General features: G+C 35.7%; 1 protein-coding gene across 2 annotated transcripts in view; it reads left to right on the plus strand.

The window, feature by feature from the left end:
* Positions 1-11,930, plus strand: part of LOC117342096 (chitinase-like protein PB1E7.04c) — a 33,390-nt gene extending 21,460 nt beyond the window's left edge. The window contains exons 1-6 of one of the 2 annotated variants that reach the window (XM_033904088.1): positions 448-875; positions 2,926-3,286; positions 3,749-3,790; positions 4,518-4,624; positions 4,804-4,877; positions 6,226-11,930. In XM_033904088.1, the coding sequence (XP_033759979.1) occupies positions 828-875; positions 2,926-3,286; positions 3,749-3,790; positions 4,518-4,624; positions 4,804-4,877; positions 6,226-10,489 (4,896 nt within the window). In that variant the 5' untranslated portion in view covers positions 448-827 and the 3' untranslated portion in view covers positions 10,490-11,930. Of the gene's footprint in view, positions 1-447; positions 876-2,925; positions 3,287-3,748; positions 3,791-4,517; positions 4,625-4,803; positions 4,878-6,225 lie in introns of those variants that run through there. The other variant, XM_033904089.1, reaches the window with a different exon arrangement.
* Positions 11,931-26,136: the final 14,206 nt, after the last annotated feature.

Genomic DNA, 26,136 nt, shown 5'->3' on the forward strand with positions numbered 1-26,136 from the left:
AACGCACCTGTCTTATCGGCATATATTTATTGCCTTAATATGGGATCATTACATAAAACATTCACTACTTAGAAATAATAGATTGTTTCAGTGACATTTCCTACAAAAAATATTCATGAATTGAAATATAATGGATTCTCGTCATTTAAAAAATGTTATTCGTGAGTTTAAAAGAAAAGTATTTAAGGGCGTGCTTTTAACGGAAAGGTGATGAATGACGACGGGCTAGCATTAGTATTCTGATGTGACGCTAGCTGAAATGTAGCTCGTCTTACACTTACAAATACGGGCGTGTAGTGTTAGTATAAAGGTGATCTACTAGATAACCATGTCGATATCACATCAGTAGGGCGTACACATACCAAACACACCGGCCCATGCTGTTGGTAGTCATACAGCGACCATTTCAGACATGCTTCACTTAATGGGTGTCATTAACAGTCTAACTGACCAGTAGATCGAAACTGGTGCCACTGGGCAGAGGTCATTTCGGGCGTAACGCCTTCCATAGTGTCATACATTACTGGCCAGTAGAGACATGCACAATGCACTGGACTATTGGTGAAGTGGTTGATTCTAAATGATAAGGAGAATACAACATTTCTACTTACCCGTGTATTGATAATAAGGAGAATACAATATTTCGACTCACCTGTTTATTGATAATAAGGAGAATACAATATTTCGACTTACCTGTTTATTGACGATAAGGAGAATACAACATTTCGACTTACCTGTTTATTGATGAGGAGAATAACCATTTCGACTGTGTATTGATGTTGTGATTACATTACTTTAATATTGATATTTGATATTAGTGAGGAAGGATGGCTTATTACTGGTATGATAGATACCGACCACGGTTTGTAATGGAGGTGAGTAGGATGTCTGTGTTATCAGGTGTTTAAATGGCCAACAGGTATGTACCTTAATTACAGGTCTGAGATATTGGACATCTTTATCTCCATCTACTGCCCTAAGATATTACCCTATCACTATTGTAAATGAAGAACCTATCCGTCATTTGGGGGTAATTTCAAGAGCAAATGAGTTCAGATTACGTAAATAGAGAATTCATTTTCAATTGTGATCGGCTACAAACTATTTATCAAACAGGATTTAAATTCCAAAAGTTGGTACTGTGCGAAAATGTTTTTTTTATCTTATTGTTATGTTTTTAAAATTTTCATTTTTTTTTTTACAATTTTCTTGCGTATGTTTTCCAATTTGTTATTAAATAAAATGCGGAATGACATTATACCATTCGATACTAATCAAAGTTGTTTTAACTTTGTTAAATTTAAACTAGTCATATCATTGTTTTAAAACAAAAAATCCACATTGCTGAATGTTCTACGTTTATAATTTTTTACAACTATAAAACTGAAACGGGAAACTTAAAAAATGATATCAAGACGAATTTCTATAAAAATATGTTTAATTAATAAATTTCTTTCATGTCTGTGGTTATAAACTACACCTCATAACATTGTACGGTACATAACATAAAGGTTGTTATAGCCGGGTACATGTTACGGTTGGAAACACCTATTTATACGTAGCTGTTAAATGTTGATAGAGATTTTATCTCGATTCATTACCATACCTATACATATCATGTATGTATTTCAGCATATCACGATGTTTATCTTACAGAAACGTGGCTCCATCCAACTTACTAACGTTTTCATTTTTTTTAAAAAGTTTTTTGATGTAAGAGGGAAAAGAAAAAATAATATTAAAACGACGAAAATCCGGAACCTAATTCCAACTGACCGTTTACATAGAATTGGAATATTAACAAAATATCTGCCATGAAAATAATCCTCTATGAAACAAAAAACATTAATACAGCGGAGAAGATGGTTTCGTTAAATCGAACCAATGATATAAAAAAAGGATCCGAAAGAACGAGTGCAGATATCACAAAAAAGAACACTACTTATTTGGGAAGCTAGGAAATAGTACGCTTTTCATTATATCATGTGTATAGAAAATCACTACACATGACACATCAATCAATCCTTATGTTACATGCTACTTGGTCAATGATTCGACTATTCTGTGTCATTTTGAAGGAGACGAGCTATATGTTCAGTAACAAAAATCTGCCTTGAGTAAACATTTTATAAGAGTGCCTGTAAAATAAGCGGAGATATTGGTGTCGTTGGATCTGTAATATCTTCTTTACACGGCCTACTGAATGAATTTTATAGAGTAATCAGTTTAACTGATATATAATAGGAACATGACTACACAACAATGATGCTTTGTTCACAGTCATCTACATTTATGTATGTAGATCTTATACAAGTGCTCAAACTATGCGTGAAACATTAGGGAAAGTATCCTGTTCAAATATTCTAGAAAAAAATAGAAAAACTTTTTAAATACCAATAAGCAAAAAAAGGATTTTCATAATGAATTTCCAGGGTGCAGACATCCGGAAGAAATGCATTTCACAATAGTGATGCATTTTTGCAATAAGAATCATTGTAATTTAACATAGAAACCCTCAGTTGTAAAACTTTTGGTGACAAGTTATCAATGTTATTTCATTACTATTTAGCACTTTTTCTGTCGTTCATAGTTGGTATATTTACTAAAGTAAATCATATCACGTGCCATTCATCACACCTTCACTAACCACCTTACGATAACAAAACGAGGTGGTCTATAGATATATCTGAAAACGCTTCAGGGTACTTCAGCTCAACACTCCACAGCTTCTCGTGGTATAAGGATTCTCTAGATAGGTGTTCTATACATTCTGAAATGTGTAAACTGTGAATTTCATTGTTTACAGTTAAACTTCAATGTATCCTTGTCCGGCGCAATTCTTTGCTTTTACTGTAGTTAATCAGGCTAGGACCAAAGTTGTCCGTTCAACCATTCGCATATCTTAAAGATATCTTTATTTTGCAGTGGCCACGTTTAACTTCAATGTATTCCGGAAGTACAAGTCGTTTGGAGGAACAATCCAGAAATGGGAATGGAAACGGAAATGGAAAATATAGTGATCCCGTATTAGCATACGATAATGTTTTCGATCCCATCGATAGCTATGGGGCTTACAACTTTCACATGGCGCCACGAGAGGAACTGGTTATCGGGACAGATCCCCGCTTGTGGCTCCGCAACAAACACAGACCTGATCACGACTCCGGAAGTGACTACACGGGAGAGAAAAAACCGGATTCGTCGACCTGTCGACTTGTTCTTTGTGTTTTACTTGTAATGAGCTTCATTGGCGTCGTTGTAGCGTCAATCGTGCTAGCCGTGATATGTAAGTACAACAGGCGTACCATCAAATCAATCCTCAGTGGCCTAGATATGGTCTAGCTAACTTAGGAATGTTGAGCCAAGTTAAAACAACATTTAGATGCTGTCATTTCATGTCCACCTTAATTAAAGTAAAAACTAAACTTTAGTGGTTATATGATTTCTTCACCATTACAGCAGAAACCACTTGATGGATTAAGGTCTGTGTGGCCAGCTTAACATTATAAACCTAGGTGATCTCATTGTATGTGTATTAATCAACCGATCACATCAGATCAGATCCATTCAATTCATAGTTCAATCGGAGGATAAAATGTAATACATTGTAAAGGATACTGTATAAACATTGTAACTAAACTGTTCTAGACTAATATCTTATTATGAAACAAATGAGATGATGTTTAAATCTTGCATGTTCTTCGACGTAATATAATTAAGTTTCTAATGACTATTATTTTATTTACAGTATCACAGTCACAGTCCAGTTCCGTTACCCCATCACCTCAAGGTAAGCTGCCATCCACATCAATTATCCACGGTTCTAAAACGACCTCATTATCTTTCAATAACTTTTAATGTCAATTAATTTAGAACATATTACGACCACTGGCATTACCATAAGATATTCCAAACGTTTGCTTGTTTGTTTATGATGACTTACATCCTCATAGCTCCGAAAGCCACGAACAAAACAAACAGAGCAGGGTGGTGGCAGGGGAGAGTCAGGAATACATCAAGTTAATCGAATAGGTGTAAATACTTTTTATCCACCTAGAACTGCTCAGTATAAAAATCCTGAAGTCATGAAAATGGGTCTAAACAGATGTTAAATGGGAGGTGCGACCCATCAATAAGGCTAGTTTTTGATCGGATAATTTTTATAGGATAATCTTGGATAAAGGATAATCTTGAATGTATGATAATTTGGGTAAAGAGGATATTTTGGATAAACGGATAATCTTGGATAAAGGATAATTGCAAAGGAACATTGAATTTGTGTGGTTTCTCTTAACCAGTGCTGCTTCATACACACTAGGACATTCAATGCAGATTTATGTTATCAAACAATAAAGAAATAATATTCCCGATAATTTTGTTAAACGTAGCATATGCTTCCCTTTCAGCCTGATGCCAAATATGAACATTATATTTTGTATGTTTAGAATGGTAATTATATATAGATGTATCGATACGTTTACAATTATATGTATAGTTTATGCATGTTTTTGCTTTAGCGGTATTGGAAGGGAGTCTTACTATGGCTAATAGGAATTTTTCGGCTGCCCTGAATGACCCAAATTCTGTGGCGTACAAACAGGCAGTAGAAGACTTCTGTGCAGCTGTAAGTAGCATTTGTAACAATTTGAATAAGTAATGTCAACATATTTTGATAATCCTGCTAATTGAACACACTGTCGAAATCAGTTGCACCATTCTTTACTGGATTCAATCCTTGTAATTAGGAGACTTGGTGGCACTCGTTAACCAACATCAAATACCATTTTCTGTATTTGTTAACAGATTGCAGCCATCCAGAAAGCTCCAACCTCTCCATTCCGAGACACTTATCACTCCTGTGTTGTACTGGGCTTCACGTAAGTTACTTTATCACTCCTGTGTTGTACTGGGCTTTACGTAAGTTACTTTATCACTCGTGTGTTGTACTGGGCTTTACGTAAGTTACTTTATCACTCGTGTGTTGTACTGGGCTTTACGTAAGTTACTTTATAACTCCTGTGTTGTACTGGGCTTTACGTAAGTTACTTAATAAGTCCTGTGTTGTACTGGGCTTTACGTAAGTTACTTTAAAACTCCTGTGTTGTACTGGGCTTCACGTAAGTTACTTTATCACTCCTGTGTTGTACTGGGCTTTACGTAAGTTACTTTATAACTCCTGTGTTGTACTGGGCTTTACGTAAGTTACTTAATAAGTCCTGTGTTGTACTGGGCTTCACGTAAGTTACTTTATCACTCCTGTGTTGTACTGGGCTTTACGTAATTTACTTTATAACTCCTGTGTTGTTCTGGGCTTTACGTAAGTTACTTAATAAGTCCTGTGTTGTACTGGGCTTTACGTAAGTTACTTTATAACTCCTGTGTTGTACTGGGCTTTACGTAAGTTACTTAATAAGTCCTGTGTTGTACTGGGCTTTACGTAAGTTACTTTAAAACTCCTGTGTTGTACTGGGCTTCACGTAAGTTACTTTATCACTCCTGTGTTGTACTGGGCTTTACGTAAGTTACTTTATAACTCCTGTGTTGTACTGGGCTTTACGTAAGTTACTTAATAAGTCCTGTGTTGTACTGGGCTTCACGTAAGTTACTTTATCACTCCTGTGTTGTACTGGGCTTTACGTAAGTTACTTTATCACTCCTGTGTTGTACTGGGCTTTACGTAAGTTACTTTATAACTCCTGTGTTGTACTGGGCTTTACGTAAGTTACTTTATAACTAATGCATTATACTGTTCCATCATCACTCCTGTATTATACTGGGGTTTACATAAGTTACTTTATACCTCCTGTATTATACTGGGGTTTACATAAGTTCCGTCATCACCCCTGTGTTGTGCTTTGGATACTGTTAGTCTAATTATCACCCATCGGCATTGTACAGGGGTTTACTGGTTGACTTAAGTTCTGTAATTGCCTCACTTTATTAAAGAACATTTCATGTATATTGTTAAGAAAGTTATTGACGTCATGACAAACTCTTTTGACAAGCAAAATATATTCAATGCATAATTACGCTATTGTGCTAACTGTTTAATTCCTTAAAACACAGGAACTTATAAAGTATCATGAAGGGAGTAGTTATCCTTGCCCTATAAATTCATAATTAAATGCTTGATGTCGCCCTATTTAAGGCCCCTACAGCACTGATGTTGAGTTTTAAAGACATCCTAATAAATACTAATTTATACTATTGTCTTGATTGTTTCAGACAAGGGAGCGTGATAGTAAAGTACAGAGTGTTCTACGTTACTGATCCAAATCCGACCGTGTTGGAACAGCAATTCTCGCAGTCAATTGCCAGTAATGGCCAAACTGGTTTTGGTTCCGGTAATGTGGTCTTTACGAATCCGACCTCTCTGACGGTCATTGTGTTAAGTGGAACTACACTTTCTGTGACAGCAGTCCAAACACTCGTTTCAACGGTCAGCAATGTTTCTGTAACACCTACGCCTACGTCGGCATCTGCGTCATCTTCACCTTCAGTTATCGATTCAACTTCGGCACCGGCCACTGCAGATTTAACGTCTTCGTTATCGTCAGATGTAGATTCAACGTCCTTAGCTGCAAGTGTAGATTCATCTTCGTCACTTGAAGTTGTTCCATCAACGACATCCTTATCGGTAGCTGAAGTCTCAACGACATCTACTTCAGAAATAGTTGCAACTCCATCATCTACAGCTGTTGCATCGACATCAACAATGGCCGCAGAATCTGTATCATCGTCTCCAGCGGTTGTGACTTCATCAGAACCTGTGGCGTCCATATCATCCTCGGTAGCTGAAGTTTTAACGTCATCATTGACAGATGCAGTTTCGACACCATCCTCTACTGTTGTAGCGGTAACGTCATCATCAGCTGCACAAGCCTTGACGTCGTCAGCGACAGCTGTATCTTCGACTGAGGCAATTTCAATGTCATCAATGTCCGTGTCAATTTATCCTTCCTTAGTTTCTTCTTCGTTATCGTCAACCTCATTAGTTGATTCTCTGTCAACAGTTTCATCTATTTCATCTATGCAATCGCTGTCTGTTTCCGCTTCCATTTCCTCTGTGTCGGTTGAAACTCCATATATTTCCCCATCAGCTGAAATGCTTTCTACTTCTTCATCAATAAATCCTTCGTCAGTTTCTTCATTATTTGATTCTCAATCTGTTTCGTCTCCGGTCGAAACATCTTCTATGTCTCCATCAATGTCTCCATCTATGACCTCCGCTTTAGATCATTCCTCTATGCCAGTATCAACATCTCTTTCCTCTGTTTCGTCTTCGTCTTTATCAACATCTGTTGAAGCTTCATCTTTCTCTTCATCAGTCTTCTCACTTGTTTCATCTCTTGTTGTTTCTTCATCATCGTCATCTGTTGATCAATCATCTATGTCTTCCTCAATTTCACCATCTGCTTCATCAATTGTTTCTCCGTCGACGGTGTCCTCTGTCGATCATTCATCATCGTCTTTATCTGTTTCCTCCGTTGATGTTTCCCCGCAAATTGCGTCATCCGTCGATCTTACATCTATGCCTCCTTTAATGCCCTCATCCATTTCTTCAGTCGATATGACTTCATCAATGACGTCATCTGTTGATCTTTCATCTTTGTCTTCATCCATGTCCTCATCTATTTCTTCAGTCGATTTGACTTCATCAATGACGTCATCTGTTGATCTTTCATCTTTGTCTTCATCAATGTCTTCATCTATTTCTTCCATTGATGTGTCTACGTTGATGGCGTCAGTTGTCGACCATTCATCTATGTCTTCAATGTCCTCATCTATTTCTTCCGTTGATATTTCTCCGTCAATGGCGTCGTCTGTCGATCACTCATCTATGTCTTCATCTATGCCCTCATCTATTTCTTCCGTTGATATTTCTCCGTCGATGACGTCATCTGTTGATTATTCATCTATGTCTTCAGCCATGTCCTCATCTATTTCTGCCGTCGATATGTCTCCGTCAATGACTTCGTCTGTTGATTTTTCATCGTTGTCTTCATCCATGTCCTCATCTTTTTCTTCCGTCAATATGTCTCCATTAATGACGTCATCTGTCGATCTTTCATCTATGCCGTCTTCAATACCTGCATCCATTTCTTCCGTCGATATATCTCCGTCGATGGCGTCACCTCTTGTACATTCATCTTTGTCTTCCGTCGATATGTCTCCGTCAATGACTTCGTCTGTTGATTTTTCATCTTTGTCTTCATCCATGTCCTCATCGTTTTCTTCCGTCAATATGTCTCCGTCGATGACGTCAGTTGTCGACCATTCATCTATGTCTTCATCAATGTCTGCATCTCTTTCTTCCATCGATATGTCTCCGTCAATGACGTCATCTGTTGATCTATCATCCATTTCTTCACCAATGTCATCATCTTTTTCGTCTGTCGAGGTGTCTCCGTCAGTGACGCCATCTGTTGATCATTCATCAATGTCTTCATCAATGTCCTCATCTATTTCTTCTGTGGATGTGTCTCCATCAATGACGTCATCAGTAGATCATTCATCTATGTCTTCATCAATGTCCTCATCTATTTCTTCTGTGGATGTGTCTCCCTCAATGACGTCATCACTAGATCATTCATCTATGTCTTCATCAATGTCCTTATCTATTCCATCCGTCGATATTTCTCCATCAATGACGTCATCTGGCGATCAATCATCTATGTCATCATCCATGTCCTCATCTATTTCTTCTGTCGATGTGTCTCCATCAATGACGTCATCATTAGAACATTCATCTATGTCGTCATCAATGTCGTCATCTATTTCCTCTGTCCATGTGTCTCCATCAATGACGTCATCATTAGAACATTCATCTATGTCTTCATCAATGTCCTCATCTATTTCCTCCGTCGATGTATCTCCATCAATGACGTCATATGTAGATAATTCATTAATGTCTTCATCAATGTCTTCATTTATTTCTTCAGTCGATGTTTCTCCATCTATGATGTCATCTGTCGATCAGTCATCTATGTCTTCATTCATGTCCTCATCTATTGCCTCCGTCGATATTTCTCCATCAATGACGTTATCTGCAGGTCATTCATCTATGTCATCATCCATATTCTCATCTATTTCTTCTGTCGATGTGTCTCCATTAATGACGTCATCTGTAGATCATTCATCTATGTTTTCATCAATGTCCTCATCTATTCAATCCGTCGATATTTCTCCATCAATGATGTCATCTGTCGATCAGTCATCTATGTCTTCATTCATGTCCTCATCTATTGCCTCCGTCGATATGTCTCCGTCATTGACATCTTCTGTAGATCATTCATCTATGTCATCATCCCTGTCCTCATCTCTTTCATCCATCGATATTTCTCCATCAATAACGTCATCTGTCGGCCTTTCATCTATGTCATCATCCATGACCTCATCTATTTCTTCTGTCGATGTGTTTCCATCAATGACGTCATCTATAAATCATTCATCAATGTCCTTATCTATTTCATCAATCGCTGTTTCTCCATCAATGACGTCATCTGTCGTTCAGACATCTATGCTTTCATCCATGTCCTCACATATTGCCTCCATCGATGTGTCTCCGTCCATGACGTCATCTGTTGATCTTTCATCTATGTCATCATCCATGTCCTCATCTATTGCCTCCGTCGACATGTCTCCGTCATTGACATCTTCTGTAGATCATTCATCTATGTCATCATTCATGTCCTCATCTCTTTCATCCGTCGATATTTCTCCATCAATAACGTCATCTGTCGACCTTTCATCTATGTCATCATCCATGTCCTCATCTATTTCTTCTGTCGATGTGTTTCCATCAATGACGTCATCTATAGATCATTCATCAATGTCCTTATATATTTCTTCTGTCGATGTTTCTCCATCAATGACGTCATCTGTCGATCAGACATCTATGCTTTCATCCATGTCCTCACATATTGCCTCCATCGATGTGTCTCCGTCCATGACGTCATCTGTTGATCTTTCATCTATGTCATCATCCATGTCCTCATCAATTTCGTCCGTCGATGTGTCTTCGTCCATGACGTCATCTGTCGATCAGTCATCTCTTTCTTCCATCGATATATCTCCGTCGATGACGACATCTGTTGATCTTTCATCCATGTCTTCATACATATCCTCAACTATTTCTTCTGCCAATGTTTCTTCTTCAATGACGTCATCTATCGATTATTCATCTATCTCTTCATCAATGTCTGTTTCTGTATCATCCGACATTGTTTCTCCGTCGATGACGTCGTCTGTTGATCCTTCATCAATGTCTTCATCCATGTCCTCGACTATTTCTTCCATCGGTGTTACTCCGTCAATGACATCATCTGTCGATCTTTCATCTTTTCAGGCATCAATTCCTCAATCTGTTTCATCAACCGATGTTACTCCCGTTAATGATATCATCTGTCGATCTTTCATCTTTGCAATCATCTATGTCTCCAACTGTTTCATCAATTGTTGTTTCTCCGTCAATGTCATCATCTGTTGACCTTTCTTCCGTGTCGTCATCAATATCTCCTTCATCTGTTTCGTCATTGATTCAATCCCAGTCTTTAAGCTCGTTTGCCGACCATTCATCTATATCTTGATCATTCTGTTCAATGTTTTTTTCCGTCTTCATCTGCTGAAACTCCATCTTTGCATTCAGCATTGTCACTATTCTTTTCTTCTGTGTATTATCACCTTCATCCTTTGTCCTTTTATCTATATCATTTCATCTCTTTCGTCTATGAGTGAGGCTCCGTCTTTGCCCTCCGTTCTGTTACCATCTGCCTTCGCTTACTAATAAACACCTCATTTGTTGATAATTCAGTTGCAGACACGGCATTCGCTGGACATTGGATTCCTCTGATCCGTCCACATCCAACTCTACGTCGTGATCTGCCGATCACTTTTCTGGTGTTACAGACATGTTAGGGATTCAAAGTGGAATTCTAACTCGCCTGAGAAGATAAAGCCCAAGAATGTCTCCAAGCTACCTCGGTCACATATAAGCTAGTGGTGTTTGGCCCACTTACTGTACGCTAAGTTGTTTGAGATTCTTTCGTAAAGACAAAAACTGTGAAATCCAGACACTGATGAGGCAGATCTTTATATCGTGTATATTATCATAGGTTTGTAATGAATACTTTATATACCAGCATTGGATACTTAAAATGGAAAGATGACATAAACTTCGATGTGTTTCTGCCGTCAACAAACCAGTTTCTGAAAGCAAGTACGACCAGTTCATATATATCATGCACTGATACTGGTACGATTACATGTACATGATAAGATGTCTGGTTTCACTGGTGTACGACCAGCATTTAACATATTCAAATTGTATCTGAAGGCAGTGTGGTAAAAAAGTGTCGAATATGAAACGCTAGAGCGGTCATTACATTGATGTAAAATTACGTGCTTTAAAGTATATCTACAGATGTAAGATGGCCAAGTAGGGCCAGCTCGTGCCGACAAACCGGTTCAGTATTTAGTAGTTGTATGTAACATTGACAGACCTTGCAATATTAGTAAAGGTCATGGAAGTCAAAACTCGCACAAAAATTATTATAATTTAAACTTATAAGGTCAAACCATTTGGACCTCAGAAAACGAAAACGGTCGACATTTTATTTATATCGGTCATGCTGGTCAGTACTATGTAATATATAATTCTTACATAACCAAAGGTACAGATATATTTTTTTCACAAATTGTCCTGTTGTGAATATGTTTTATAATGTTAATATTCGGTAATATCTGCTATTGTGATAAACGTGTAAGTATATTGTTAGCTTTGAGTAGCTAACAGAGCGCATTTTGTTGGTTTTATTTGTACACGATACGATCGCCTTTTTAAGAATTAGAATGATTATATAAGATATGTTTGCGCATATGTACTTGTCTGTGTGTGATTATTCAATAAAAGTGTGATAAGAGTGTGAGAACATGTGTTTCGGCGATGTGTGTGTATTAATTAAATCGTTATAGAATATTTAAGGAGTGGATTTGTAACCAAACATCAATAATTGTACATATCAGTTTTTAATTATTCTACTCCACATGATTATATAAAATGTGTGTGTGTGTATGTGTGAGTGTTTTATATGTAAACGTGTCTTGTTTTGTATGCATATTTAAGTAGATGTCTGTACGTGTGTGTGGTAAAGACAAGTGCTTCTGTTTACATACGGACTATCTATATACCTTGCAAACATAAATATGTATTCTAGTAATAAATATTAAGGTGATCAATTTGAATCCATGGTTTGGCAGTTAAAACGGTTTAGCATTTCGAATAATACCTAAATTTATAGATTATAAGTCTGAATAGGTGTGTATCCTTTATGTTCTAAATAAGGAAAAGTATACTATAACCTCCTTGTATTGTTTATTCAAACCCTCAAAAGAAAACAATTTCATACTTATCTCACACAAACAAGAATCGGAAGAGATATTTTGCAAATTAATCTATTGTGCATTTAAATATTGCTACATCATTGCGTAATATGACATTTTTTATTAAAGGAAATGAAATACAATACACGTGTATTTCAATAAGGAACATACGACATGGCTTTCAAAAGCAAACTTTAATGCAATTATAAGATAAAAAGTCACAGAAAAGAAAAATGACGAAATGATCAGAATAGTGTATCCAGGACCAACACATGCCGAGTTTAATATCTATTGAAATATCATGGAAAGAAGAAAAACAACACCCGTTTGGATTGATGTAAGGACACTACACCGTAATATACTTTTTGTAGACGATAAGAGTTGTCTCCCGTTGATGTCCATAATCAAACAGTTAAAAGGATTCCCAGCCTACTTATTGCTTAGTATTGAAATGATAATGAAATATAGGAATAAAAACAGATCGTTTATTTTTCAACGAAATGAATTAAACTGTGTTTTATAATACTTCAGTACAGACATCTGAGTTGAAAACCTCTCAGATACTACGAACTCGTAGTGATCAAATCAAGAAAATCCTTAGGTTTCTCCATGTTAATAAAACAATAGGTTGTTTTATGTTAATAATGATCAGCACAAATACTTCAAAGATCAGTCAAATATAACGCTGTTGTAATATACAAATATATATACTTAAGTATATATTGGTTATTGTTACAGGTAGCAATTATCTGAGAATATATCAATTGTTGTTTATTTATTTTTTCATGTTTAAAGAAAGGTGGGCATACAGCTCTATTAATGAGCATTGTTATCAAATCGTTTATTATGATAAATGGCCAGCCAGAGATGTACTTACAAATGTATAATAAATTGTCAGTTGATATTTATTGTCTCTGTATTATTTCATGCGACGTCCGACTTGTATTTACAATAATATGGGAGTACAAGTTACAGTCCGACATATAGGTCTTCCTTCACGTACATGTATGTAGCATGGCGCACTGTCGTTCCGCATGGCGGTAGCACCTTTGCGACATGGTGGAAATCAGCCATCATAGATTTGACATGGAATCTGTTTCGAATGAAACAGCCATGGAATTGTTGTCACCTACGATGAGAACGCCTTCATTTAGAATGTAATAATTGATATTGTGGAAATAATGTAAATCCAGTCGATAGAAACATGAGCGTTTCCGTTGCAATGCTAGCTCAAAGCCGTATCACTTCTAAGTGATAACGGTATATCAATGCACAGAAAACTGTCTGAATTTAAACAATCAGAAATCATACAATTGTGAGCATTTTACGATGCTTACACACAAATGCGAAACATACAATAAAGCTGCATTTGTGTTGACACGAGCAACTATATCATGTCTTCTCGAAAATTAGACTGTTCTAGGGCTTGACATTACTGACGTCATTTATACGATAAGTAGGAAATTCAAACGTAATTTTGCTTCATTAAAAAAGAAAAGAAATTATATGAATGTAAATATTAAATATAGATATATTAAACAAAGGAATGGGTTGTAAAATAAACTCTCACAATCTCTGTATACAATAAAGTAGTCAAAGACTGTATTTATAATCAGTATTTTATGCCATAATCAGTATTCTATCAGCCAACATATGTATGTCAACAATGCAATGCATACAATGTACTATGATACCGCTTACGTAAATATGAGGTATACATTGTCTCTGAAAGTGAAATTTTATTTAGATATTAAACAATGCATGTAAACATTGTGTATTTAGGATTATATCATGTAAACCATAAACTATTTCAAAACATAAAGAACTTTTACTATCAGTCAGTATTACAAGTAAATGTAAGACGGTCGTCATTTGTTTGTATACATGTAATACAAATTCAAAGCATGACTTCACCTTAACCGTAACATAATGAACATTTTGGCACTCTGATATGATGGCAGACTGGTAGTAATTTGTCTCTGCGTTGTAATAATATACAGCATTAACAACATAATTAGAGAGGCTGGTAAGGCAACAGTAAATTATAAATCATTGATCAAGAGTACGTACATGATCATCCTAAGCAGTAATCAGATGGTCTATTATTAGGCGATGAGGACATGCTATTATTAGGTAATGAGGACATGCTATTATGAGGCGATGAGGACATGCTATTATTAGGCAATGAGGACATGCTATTATGAGGCGATTAGGACATGCTATTATTAGGCAATGAGGTCATGCTATTATTAGGCGATGAGGACATGATATTATTAGGCGATGAGGACATGCTATTATGCTATTATTAGGCGATGAGGACATGCTATTATTAGGCAATGAGGACATGCTATTATTAGGCAATGAGAACATGCTATTATTAGGCACGAGGAAATGCTATTACTAGGCAATGAAGACATAATTACCTTGTCGTGTCTAGATTGATAGTTGGGGTCCGGTCTGGTTGGAGGTTGTCATAATGTCGTGACGATAAAGAGAGGAAATGATTAGAATATGTCAATATTTCAAATCATTAAGTAACAGACGTCCTTCTTATCTAATTTTATTTGTATACGTATCATACTCAGGATATTGTTATATGATCCAAACCAATTAATTAATTATCTAAAAACTCATATATTATCTGACGACTTTGCACAAATGGTGTGTATGTTCACTTGAGTAGTACTGTTGTAAATTATATAGTCTCATTTAAAATCTACTTCTTCAATTTAAACAACAAAGATATGAGAATGATACTTTCCTAGACCGGTAATTAATGAACATAAGATACATTGATACGTATATGTATACTTAATCAACATAATCGATAATCGACAAGAATCTGCACTACATTATGTACATCAGTTGATAATACAAATAATGACAAAAATGAAGTACACAAAAGTATAATAAATTCATTTTCCCTCAAGTAAATACCAATACAGCCATGTCTTTGACCGTTAGATCTGTCGAAGGGTTCAATTCGATGATTTGTTATATTGATATCCTTATTTAGAACCATGTCTATTGAATACATGCAATGTCAATAGAATTATCAATGACATAGACAGTTCTCGATTCCTGTTGTAGATACTGCAGACATTCCAAGACAAGTAAGTTGAAATTGTCCTTACCACAATTAACATGTCCATAATACAGATGTGCGTGTCTGTTATCTATATATGAATTTAACATTAAATTTAAGGGGTTTTTAATTTCTTATTTCGCCAGTATAAAGAGAATTAAAATTCAATGTTTGAGAGAGTTATAAAATAATTGTCTATTACCTTTGGAAAAATGGGTCTTCCCAAATCTTAAGCCCAAGTTTAAAGATTAAAATACATTTTAATATTTACTAAGTTCCTTGTTTTGAACTTCTTTTTGGGTTTTAAGATTCAACATTTCAAAACTTCGGTTTTTAACATGTTATTTTCCAACCCGTTTAAAATTTTAAATCACACTTTGAATTCAAAAAAAAATAAAACCTTTTTTATTAGTTTCAAGAAATGAAGAGGAAAAAATCCATGGATCTGGACATATATTCAACAAGACAAAAAAAATTACAGGAAAGTGAAATCCAAAATTCGCTAGGGGGTTCATCAGTTTTTTAACAGTCTTCTGTCTTATGCTGAGTTTCAACAGGGGGCGTTATGGGAAGAAGGAAAAATTTATTCCGAAGGTAATGTCAACTCTTTTAGGGCCGTAGTTTCGTTTTTACAAAATTTGATTTCCAAAAAAATTACATAAAAGGCGTGGGGCAAGAATTGAGGGGTTAACACTGGAAAATTTTTTCTTTTTTTAGGAAATTCGGCAAGCCCAAATGCTTTTTAGTGTTTATTTAAATCATTCATTTTAAACAACCCTTTTAAAGTGGGAAAATGATTATCAAGAAAATAAATGATGACGTAGATCCTACAGTAGCAAATAAATTTAACTCACCTTCGGGGCTTTAAACCTGGTTATAAAAACCACAAAAAAAAGGGCCCCATGGAGGTGGATGAGGTAACTGACATTTACAAACACTTGTTCGTGTTTTGGTACCAGAGGGCCTTTAACTTTACGGTGTGTAAAACATTACAGGTAAACACACGAATTGGTGGGGACTTTCAAGTATTAAGAATCCCATGACACAAGAAGTTTAAAATTTATGAACTGGTCTGATTTTTTAACGAGAATTTTTGATCCTTAGTGTCTTACTAAAATTTGAACCTCCATTAAACCCCGGCGAAGAACTTTTCCTTTTATGATGTGGATGTGTCTTTGTCTTTAAAAGACAAAATTTGTTTATGGTTAAATAATTTAGAAACAAATAAAAATAAATTAGACCTGAAAATGGGATAATTAACGTATAAGGGTCTATCAACTTAAGACAACACTGTACATAATGTTCCCTTGGCTACATGGGATGAATTGATTTTATGCACATTAGATAGAAATTTTAAGTTTTCCTTCCTTGATCTTTTTGGTTGTAATAAACGTGCAATTTGGGGAAAAGGGTTATTAGATTTATACAAGCTAAAATGGTGGATTTAGTTCTCATACCGTTTCCGGTACAACCCCTATCTTTATCTCCATTCGATGGTTCCGTTATTTTTTATTCGGGGTTTTTAGTCAGGAAAGTTGTTGGTGACCCGGACAATAGGTGAATATGTAGTGAACCGTATAATTTTTCCTTCTTTTACTAGTTCATAAATTTAAAAAACCGCGAAAAAATTTAAAAGGGTAAAAATTTGATAATTAAATAAGTTTTTTCATCGTATTGACTTAAATGTCTAAGCTAAATTTTTTTAAATAAAATTAGGTTTATTGTGCGTAAAAGTTTAAACTGGTAAAAAAATAAAACAGGTTTTTTTTAAATAAATTTATAAATTTTTCCCCCCGTTTTCCAATAATATCTTGTACCAAATAAAGAACACTTTTTATCAACAAAACAAAAAATCTTTGTTTAAATAGTTATTGACTTTTGGCAAAGATTCAATTAAGGTACTTAGTATTTTATTTAACAAAAAAGATAATAAAAACCCCTTTTTGTTAATACAAAGCAGTCTGATTAAAAAGGGTAAGATATAGAAACCGGTACTGTATTGGTATTCGGGGAACCAAATTTTATTTCCCCATAGGATGTTTTTATGAAAAACCTAATTTTCACTGCATAACAAGGGCCTTTTAGTACATAAGAAACCATTCATAAAATTTTAAATTAAGAGCACGGGGATGGAGCCCTGCGGACCTTTGATGAGACCCCCGGGTTGCCCCCAACCTGTCCTTTTAAATGCTACACTAGCAACCCTAGTAACCCTGATAGAGTTCCCGGGGATAAGCTTAAAGACAGTAAATGGGCAATAGATGGCCCAACTGTGCATCCAAGGCGCCAGCCGGTGCAAAGTTTTTGACCCCAACCGTCATACATAAAAGGATGAAAATTCTTGAAAAGGGGAATTCAAAAAATTTTTTAAATTAAGAAGTTCTGACCTTTACTTATTTTAAATTTTTTTCCTAAGGTTACTTCGATTTTAAAAACCTAAGTCATTGCGGAAAAACAATTGAAGTAAACTTGGCTTGTTATAAATAGCCGGAGACTTTTTTTGGTTTTATAAAGAAAAACCTACTATTAAAATGGGGAAAAAAGGGGGAAAACATGTTTTCAAATTCTGGTTAAAAAATGGTTTTTTTTTAATTTTTTCCCATTGTTTTCCCAACTAAATTAAAAATTCACAATGCTTGTAGCCAGACGGTCGTTTATTATAAAAAATTACATTATATTCCTTTATAAAATGTTTGTTTGGCAAAATCTTTCCCAAAGAAAGTATTAAAAACGGGTTTTGAACTTTTACAACTCGTTTTTTGCATTTCAGTGTTGAAAAATTCCATATCTTGAAACAATCGCACTAAAACATTCGGGTTCCAGTTCACTTTGAAAAACCCGTTTTTCCCTTTATTGCTTTCAAAAGGATAGAACCATCAAAGATCCAATTAAAATTTAAAAAACTTTTTCATTACCCAAACAAAACCTTACAGAGTTTTTGTGAAAATGAGAAGTTTTCATTCAAACAAGCAAACGAATTCCCGGGAAAATGAAATTGCAAATTCCAAAGTCCGTTTACAGCTTGGCAGCAGTATTAATTTATCCAGCGGGTTTCACTCAGTTCAGTGTTCTATGGGGAAAGGTTTTTTTTTTCCAACCAAATTAATACAAAAAATTTTATTTGTGCCGTGTTTTGTTTTTAACCAAAATTGATTTTACACAATAAATCCGACTTTCGAGAACAAATTCAGATAAAACAGATTTAAATTTTTCGTATTTTTAAAATATATACAACTTAATTCCAGGAATTTTAAAAGATAGTTTATATAAAATGAATCTTATGGGTTTGAAAATCAAAAAACCCTTAAAATTATAGTATGAAAAGAAAATTGCATTGTAATAGTAACTTGACAAGAATGCAATACAAGCCAACCCGGACAAAGCTCCTGCGTGGAAGAAAAAATTGCTCCCAAACCAGAAGTCCTCCCACGACGGGATGAAGGATACGAACCATTCGACTAGGGGGCATTGGGATTGGGGGTTTGTATCGAGAGGGAACCCCCGAATTTGAATGGAATGGTAGAAAACATGACGGTGTAACACAGGGAATTTTTTTTGGGCTTTAAAATCAATTTTGATTATTACTAGAGTAATGTTTATAAATGTATGAGTATGAATCTGAGTCTGATTATTGTTTTAACTTGATGTATATTTTGATGTCGCTTTCAAGTGTCTTGATCTATAAACATATTCTCGTATACCCTCCATATATACAAACCAAGCGTAAGATACCCTTTTCTGGTTCTATGAGTGTTGGATGTAGTCCGTTTGTGTCGGTTTAACGTTCACAGTACAACACATCCAACATTATGATTTATGGTTTAGAGAGTAACTATGAACACACATAATAACAAAATAAAACATTCCAGGAAACCCATGAATAATAATGCCGGTATCAAATTCAACGTATTAAGTGGTAAACTATATCAAACTCTATTAAATCGAACAACACAATAAGTTACAATAATGTTACCTCACATTGTTCGCTGATCATTAGTGTGTATGATGACGTCATGTTATTGTTGTAGTTTGGCGACATCTAATGATGACGCCCAAATGTTTAGCGCTCTGTGGATGACGTGAGCTGTCCGTGTGATACTCGGTTATGCTGTCTTGTTAAGTAAACAAGTAAGCAATGCTGAGGGAAAACGGTGTATGTTATGATCTTATACAAGGCTCAAAATTGGTGGTATTCCGTAGTTACTCGGATACCAGATTTCTCCTCGGGATACCAACCCCCGTATCTCTGGTATTCCGTCCGGATTACCGATCTTTGGTCCCGTTTATTATATTTTTCTTTATCTAGACTGGGTTTCATTAGGTTATACAGGTAAGTTGTCCGTGTGAGACACCTGGACAATAGGTCTGGCTAACTACATCGTCCGAGGTGAATACCTGTCTAATCCAGGGATTTTTTCACATCTCATTTCCACTCAGTCAGTTCATAACAATAGTCTAAACAAAGCATCCGCGGTAATAAAGTGTTGTCTTAAATACATTGTAAGACAATTAGTATTAAATTAAAATGAAAGTTTTTTTTTCATCGTATTGACTGTTACATTACAGTATCGTTCTGTAGGATGTAGCATAACGATAGCTCAAAGTTTTTTTTTGAAAGTTAAAGTAAAATTCCAGAGCTGATCGATCATTACGATGACAAAGTAAAATATGTTTTAAACTTGCTGATACACTGAAATCAAAAACGATGAACAAGCTATTCTAATTATCAATATATCAATTTGTATAAATATCTTCCCGTATTTCCACATCAATTTATGGCTAGTGATTACAATATTATAGGGCAGAACTCACTTTCTGTTATGACACACTAAACAAGATGTAAAATATCTTAATGACTATTATAATATATCGATTATTATGATCTTTTTCTGTGGCATATAGGATATCATATTAAGCGGCTCCCACTGTATGTGTTATTTTTTATTGTAAGCAATAAAATAGAATAATATATGCACAACCCTTTTATTGGTTTAATACGACAGAAAACAAGTACTGATAAATGAACGGAGATGGGATACCAGATATTCAGGCGGAATACCGGGTCACTGTATTATGGTATTTCGTCTGGAATACCATACGTTTTAGCTGAATTTCTACCCCTGATCTCTCAAGGTATGAATGTTACTCCTGAAATAACCTAAGGTATTATCATCTGCATAATCATACAGAGTAGCCTCTTTAGTACAATAAAGAATACCATTCATAAAAATATTAGAATTAAGAGGCACGAGGATGGAGCCCTGCGGTACCCCTTTGATGAGAGACATCCAATCGCTGGTGTTGCCTCCAAGTCCCTTCGCTGCTTCCTGTTTCCAATATAGCTACACATGAGACTAACAGCCTCAGTCGAAACCCCATAAGATGAGAGCTTCCTGGGGATTAAGTACTGTTGAAGACAGTCAAAGGCCTTGGAGAGATCAATAAGAATGGCCCCAACCTGGTTGTGACCATCCAAGGCCTGTCGTCAGTCCTCAAGCATGCGCAGCAAAGTGGTTTGACACCCAAATCCAGTCCTATAGGCAGCTAAAAAGGATGAAAAGTATCTTTGCAAAAGGTGGACAGTTGATCATGCAGAATGTTTGAAAGACTTTGGAAATACTGAGAAGTATGCTGACTGGCCTATACTTACTTATATCTAAAGAGTCATTTTTCCTGAATACTGGAGTTACTTCAGCATACTTCAAACGATCTGGAAAGGTACATTGGGAAATAGAACAATTTGGAAGATCCTAAAGCATTGGACTAATGGACTCAGTATATAATATGCCGGTAGACCCTGTGGCTTTCTTCTTTTTGAGTTTTGATAAAGATAAAACCATGGAGGCATCATTAGTATAAAGTGGGGGAAAATCAACAGGAAAGTGAACATGATTTTTACAACACTTTCATGGGTATCAATATTAATGGTTTTTTTTTTTATGTTTCTCCCTATGTTTTCTGCCACAGTACTAAAATGAGAATTAAAAATTTCACACACTTTGCTTTGATCAGCCAAGACTGTCAGTTTTATACAAAATAATATCATTGTCTCATTTGACCGCTTTTATGGAAAAATGGTTTGCTTATGGGCCAAAAATCTTTACACTGCACCAAGATCTAAAGTATTCAAAAATAGACAGTTTCTTTAATCTATTTACTAAAGTTCTCTGTTTCTTGCAACTTTCCTAGTGTTTGGTAGTTTTAAGATTCAATAGTCTTGAACAATTCTGTTCGACGTGAACATTCGGTTGTTTTTCCATGCTTCATTTCTTTGCAAACCCTGATTTCTCACTTAATAATTGCAAAATCAAACACCGATTAGAACCATGCAAACGATCCAAATTCAAAATTTAAAGAACGCCTTGGTTTTCTTGTTATGTATGCTTTTCCAAGAAATGAAGACGGCCATACACAGATTCCATAGTGAATCATGAGGAACGTATATCATTCAACACAAGACAAAACCGAAATGTACCGAGGAAGAGTGAAATTGGCAAAATCTTCCAGCTAGAGTCCGTGTTCTATCAGCGTTTGTTCATTTCTAGTTACCGTGTCTACCTGTCCTATAGCATTGCTAGGTTTCACCTCAGTTGGCAGTGTTACTGACTGAGAAGGAGAGAGGATAATAAATTTTATTTCCCGACAGGATATCACTGTACATATCGGTGCTTTTATATTGTGCCTTGTAGTTTTCGTTTTTTAACCGGAAGTATTGATTTTTCTACACAAACTAAATTTACATGCAACACGTCGTGGGGCGAGTGAAGCAGATATCTGAGATAATATACAGACTGGTTAGAATTTTTTCTCGTATCTTTTTATCGGAAATATCGGATCACACAGACTTTAAACTTCAGTAACTTTTAAAATGAAGTAGAATTTAGTATTGAAATTGACATCGTCTACTGAGGTTTTGAACATACCGTCATATTAAAAGCCTTGTGGAAACATATATGTGATCGAAAAGGAATATAATTGCATTGTACGTATGTAGTAACGTTGACAACGTACTGCAATATACATACTGTAACCTCAACGCTTCGTTGGACAGTAAGACTCCTGCGCTTGATACAGTAACAACATGCCTACCAACAGGAAAGTCTCTCCCATCGGACGGTGGATGAAGGATAACTTGATACTCATTCTGACTACCGCAGGGGCAGTCTGTGGATTCGCTGTGGGATTTGGTATCCGAGAGGGGAACCCGTCTCCAGACCTGTTGACATGGATAGGTAGGTAGAGAAACTATGTACAGGTGTAAACACAGCGGAATCTGGTTTGGGAGCTTTTCTGAAGTCAATTTATACAGACATTACCACTGTACATCAGAGTAATGTTTATAAATGTATGAGTATGAATCTGAGTCTGATTATTGTTTTACCTTGATGTATATTTTGATGTCGCTTTCAAGTGTCTTGATCTATAAACATATTCTCGTATACCCTCCATATATACAAACCAAGCGTAAGATACCCTTTTCTGGTTCTATGAGTGTTGGATGTAGTCCGTTTGTGTCGGTTTAACGTTCACAGTACAACACATCCAACATTATGATTTATGGTTTAGAGAGTAACTATGAACACACATAATAACAAAATAAAACATTCCAGGAAACCCATGAATAATTATGCCGGTATCAAATTCAACGTATTAAGTGGTAAACTATATCAAACTCTATTAAATCGAACAACACAATAAGTTACAATAATGTTACCCCACATTGTTCGCTGATCATTAGTGTGTATGATGACGTCATGTTATTGTTGTAGTTTGGCGACATCTAATGATGACGCCCAAATGTTTAGCGCTCTGTGGATGACGTGAGCTGTCCGTGTGATACTCGGTTATGCTGTCTTGTTAAGTAAACAAGTAAGCAAGGCTGAGGGAAAACGGTGTATGTTATGATCTTATACAAGGCTCAAAATTGGTGGTATTCCGTAGTCACTCGGATACCAGATTTCTCCTCGGGATACCAACCCCCGTATCTCTGGTATTCCGTCCGGATTACCGATCTTTGGTCCCGTTTATTATATTTTTCTTTATCTAGACTGGGTTTCATTAGGTTATACAGGTAAGTTGTCCGTGTGAGACACCTGGACAATAGGTCTGGCTAACTACATCGTCCGAGGTGAATACCTGTCCAATCCAGGGATTTTTTCACATCTCATTTCCACTCAGTCAGTTCATAACAATAGTCTAAACAAAGCATCCGCGGTAATAAAGTGTTGTCTTAAATACATTGTAAGACAATTAGTATTAAATTAAAATGAAAGTTTTTTTTTCATCGTATTGACTGTTACATTACAGTATCGTTCTGTAGGATGTAGCATAACGATAGCTCAAAGTTTTTTTTTGAAAGTTAAAGTAGAATTCTAGAGCAGATCGATCATTACGATGACAAAGTAAAATATGTTTTAAACTTGCTGATACACTGAAATCAAAAACGATGAACAAGCTATTCTAATTATCAATATATCAATTTGTATAAATATCTTCCCGTATTTCCACATCAATTTATGGCTAGTGATTACAATATTATAGGGCAGAACTCACTTTCTGTTATGACACACTAAACAAGATGTAAAATATCTTAATGACTATTATAATATATCGATTATTATGATCTTTTTCTGTGGCATATAGGATATCATATTAAGCGGCTCCCACTGTATGTGTTATTTTTTATTGTAAGCAATAAAATAGAATAATATATGCACAACCCTTTTATTGGTTTAATACGACAGAAAACAAGTACTGATCAATGAACGGAGATGGGATACCAGATATTCAGGCGGAATACCGGGTCACTGTATTATGGTATTTCGTCTGGAATACCATACGTTTTAGCTGAATTTCTACCCCTGATCTCTCAAGGTATGAATGTTACTCCTGAAATAACCTAAGGTATTATCATCTGCATAATCATACAGAGTAGCCTCTTTAGTACAATAAAGAATACCATTCATAAAAATATTAGAATTAAGAGGCACGAGGATGGAGCCCTGCGGTACCCCTTTGATGAGAGACATCCAATCGCTGGTGTTGCCTCCAAGTCCCTTCGCTGCTTCCTGTTTCCAATATAGCTACACATGAGACTAACAGCCTCAGTCGAAACCCCATAAGATGAGAGCTTCCTGGGGATTAAGTACTGTTGAAGACAGTCAAAGGCCTTGGAGAGATCAATAAGAATGGCCCCAACTTGGTTGTGACCATCCAAGGCCTGTCGTCAGTCCTCAAGCATGCGCAGCAAAGTTGTTTGACACCCAAATCCAGTCCTATAGGCAGCTAAAAAGGATGAAAAGTATCTTTGCAAAAGGTGGACAGTTGATCATGCAGAATGTTTGAAAGACTTTGGAAATACTGAGAAGTATGCTGACTGGCCTATACTTACTTATATCTAAAGAGTCATTTTTCCTGAATACTGGAGTTACTTCAGCATACTTCAAACGATCTGGAAAGGTACATTGGGAAATAGAACAATTTGGAAGATCCTAAAGCATTGGACTAATGGACTCAGTATATAATATGCCGGTAGACCCTGTGGCTTTCTTCTTTTTGAGTTTTGATAAAGATAAAACCATGGAGGCATCATTAGTATAAAGTGGGGGAAAATCAACAGGAAAGTGAACATGATTTTTACAACACTTTCATGGGTATCAATATTAATGGGTTTTTTTTTATGTTTCTCCCTATGTTTTCTGCCACAGTACTAAAATGAGAATTAAAAATTTCACACACTTTGCTTTGATCAGCCAAGACGGTCAGTTTTATACAAAATAATATCATTATCTCATTTGACCGCTTTTATGGAAAAATGGTTTGCTTATGGGCCAAAAATCTTTACACTGCACCAAGATCTAAAGTATTCAAAAATAGACAGTTTCTTTAATCTATTTACTAAAGTTCTCTGTTTCTTGCAACTTTCCTAGTGTTTGGTAGTTTTAAGATTCAATAGTCTTGAACAATTCTGTTCGACGTGAACATTCGGTTGTTTTTCCATGCTTCATTTCTTTGCAAACCCTGATTTCTCACTTAATAATTGCAAAATCAAACACCGATTAGAACCATGCAAACGATCCAAATTCAAAATTTAAAGAACGCCTTGGTTTTCTTGTTATGTATGCTTTTCCAAGAAATGAAGACGGCCATACACAGATTCCATAGTGAATCATGAGGAACGTATATCATTCAACACAAGACAAAACCGAAATGTACCGAGGAAGAGTGAAATTGGCAAAATCTTCCAGCTAGAGTCCGTGTTCTATCAGCGTTTGTTCATTTCTAGTTACCGTGTCTACCTGTCCTATAGCATTGCTAGGTTTCACCTCAGTTGGCAGTGTTACTGACTGAGAAGGAGAGAGGATAATAAATTTTATTTCCCGACAGGATATCACTGTACATATCGGTGCTTTTATATTGTGCCTTGTAGTTTTCGTTTTTTAACCGGAAGTAGTGATTTTTCTACACAAACTAAATTTACATGCAACACGTCGTGGGGCGAGTGAAGCAGATATCTGAGATAATATACAGACTGGTTAGAATTTTTTCTCGTATCTTTTTATCGGAAATATCGGATCACACAGACTTTAAACTTCAGTAACTTTTAAAATGAAGTAGAATTTAGTATTGAAATTGACATCGTCTACTGAGGTTTTGAAACATACCTTTTG

The sequence above is a fragment of the Pecten maximus genome, chromosome 14 (genome assembly GCF_902652985.1).
Source record: "Pecten maximus chromosome 14, xPecMax1.1, whole genome shotgun sequence".
In the NCBI taxonomy this organism is placed as follows: Eukaryota; Metazoa; Mollusca; class Bivalvia; order Pectinida; family Pectinidae; genus Pecten; species Pecten maximus.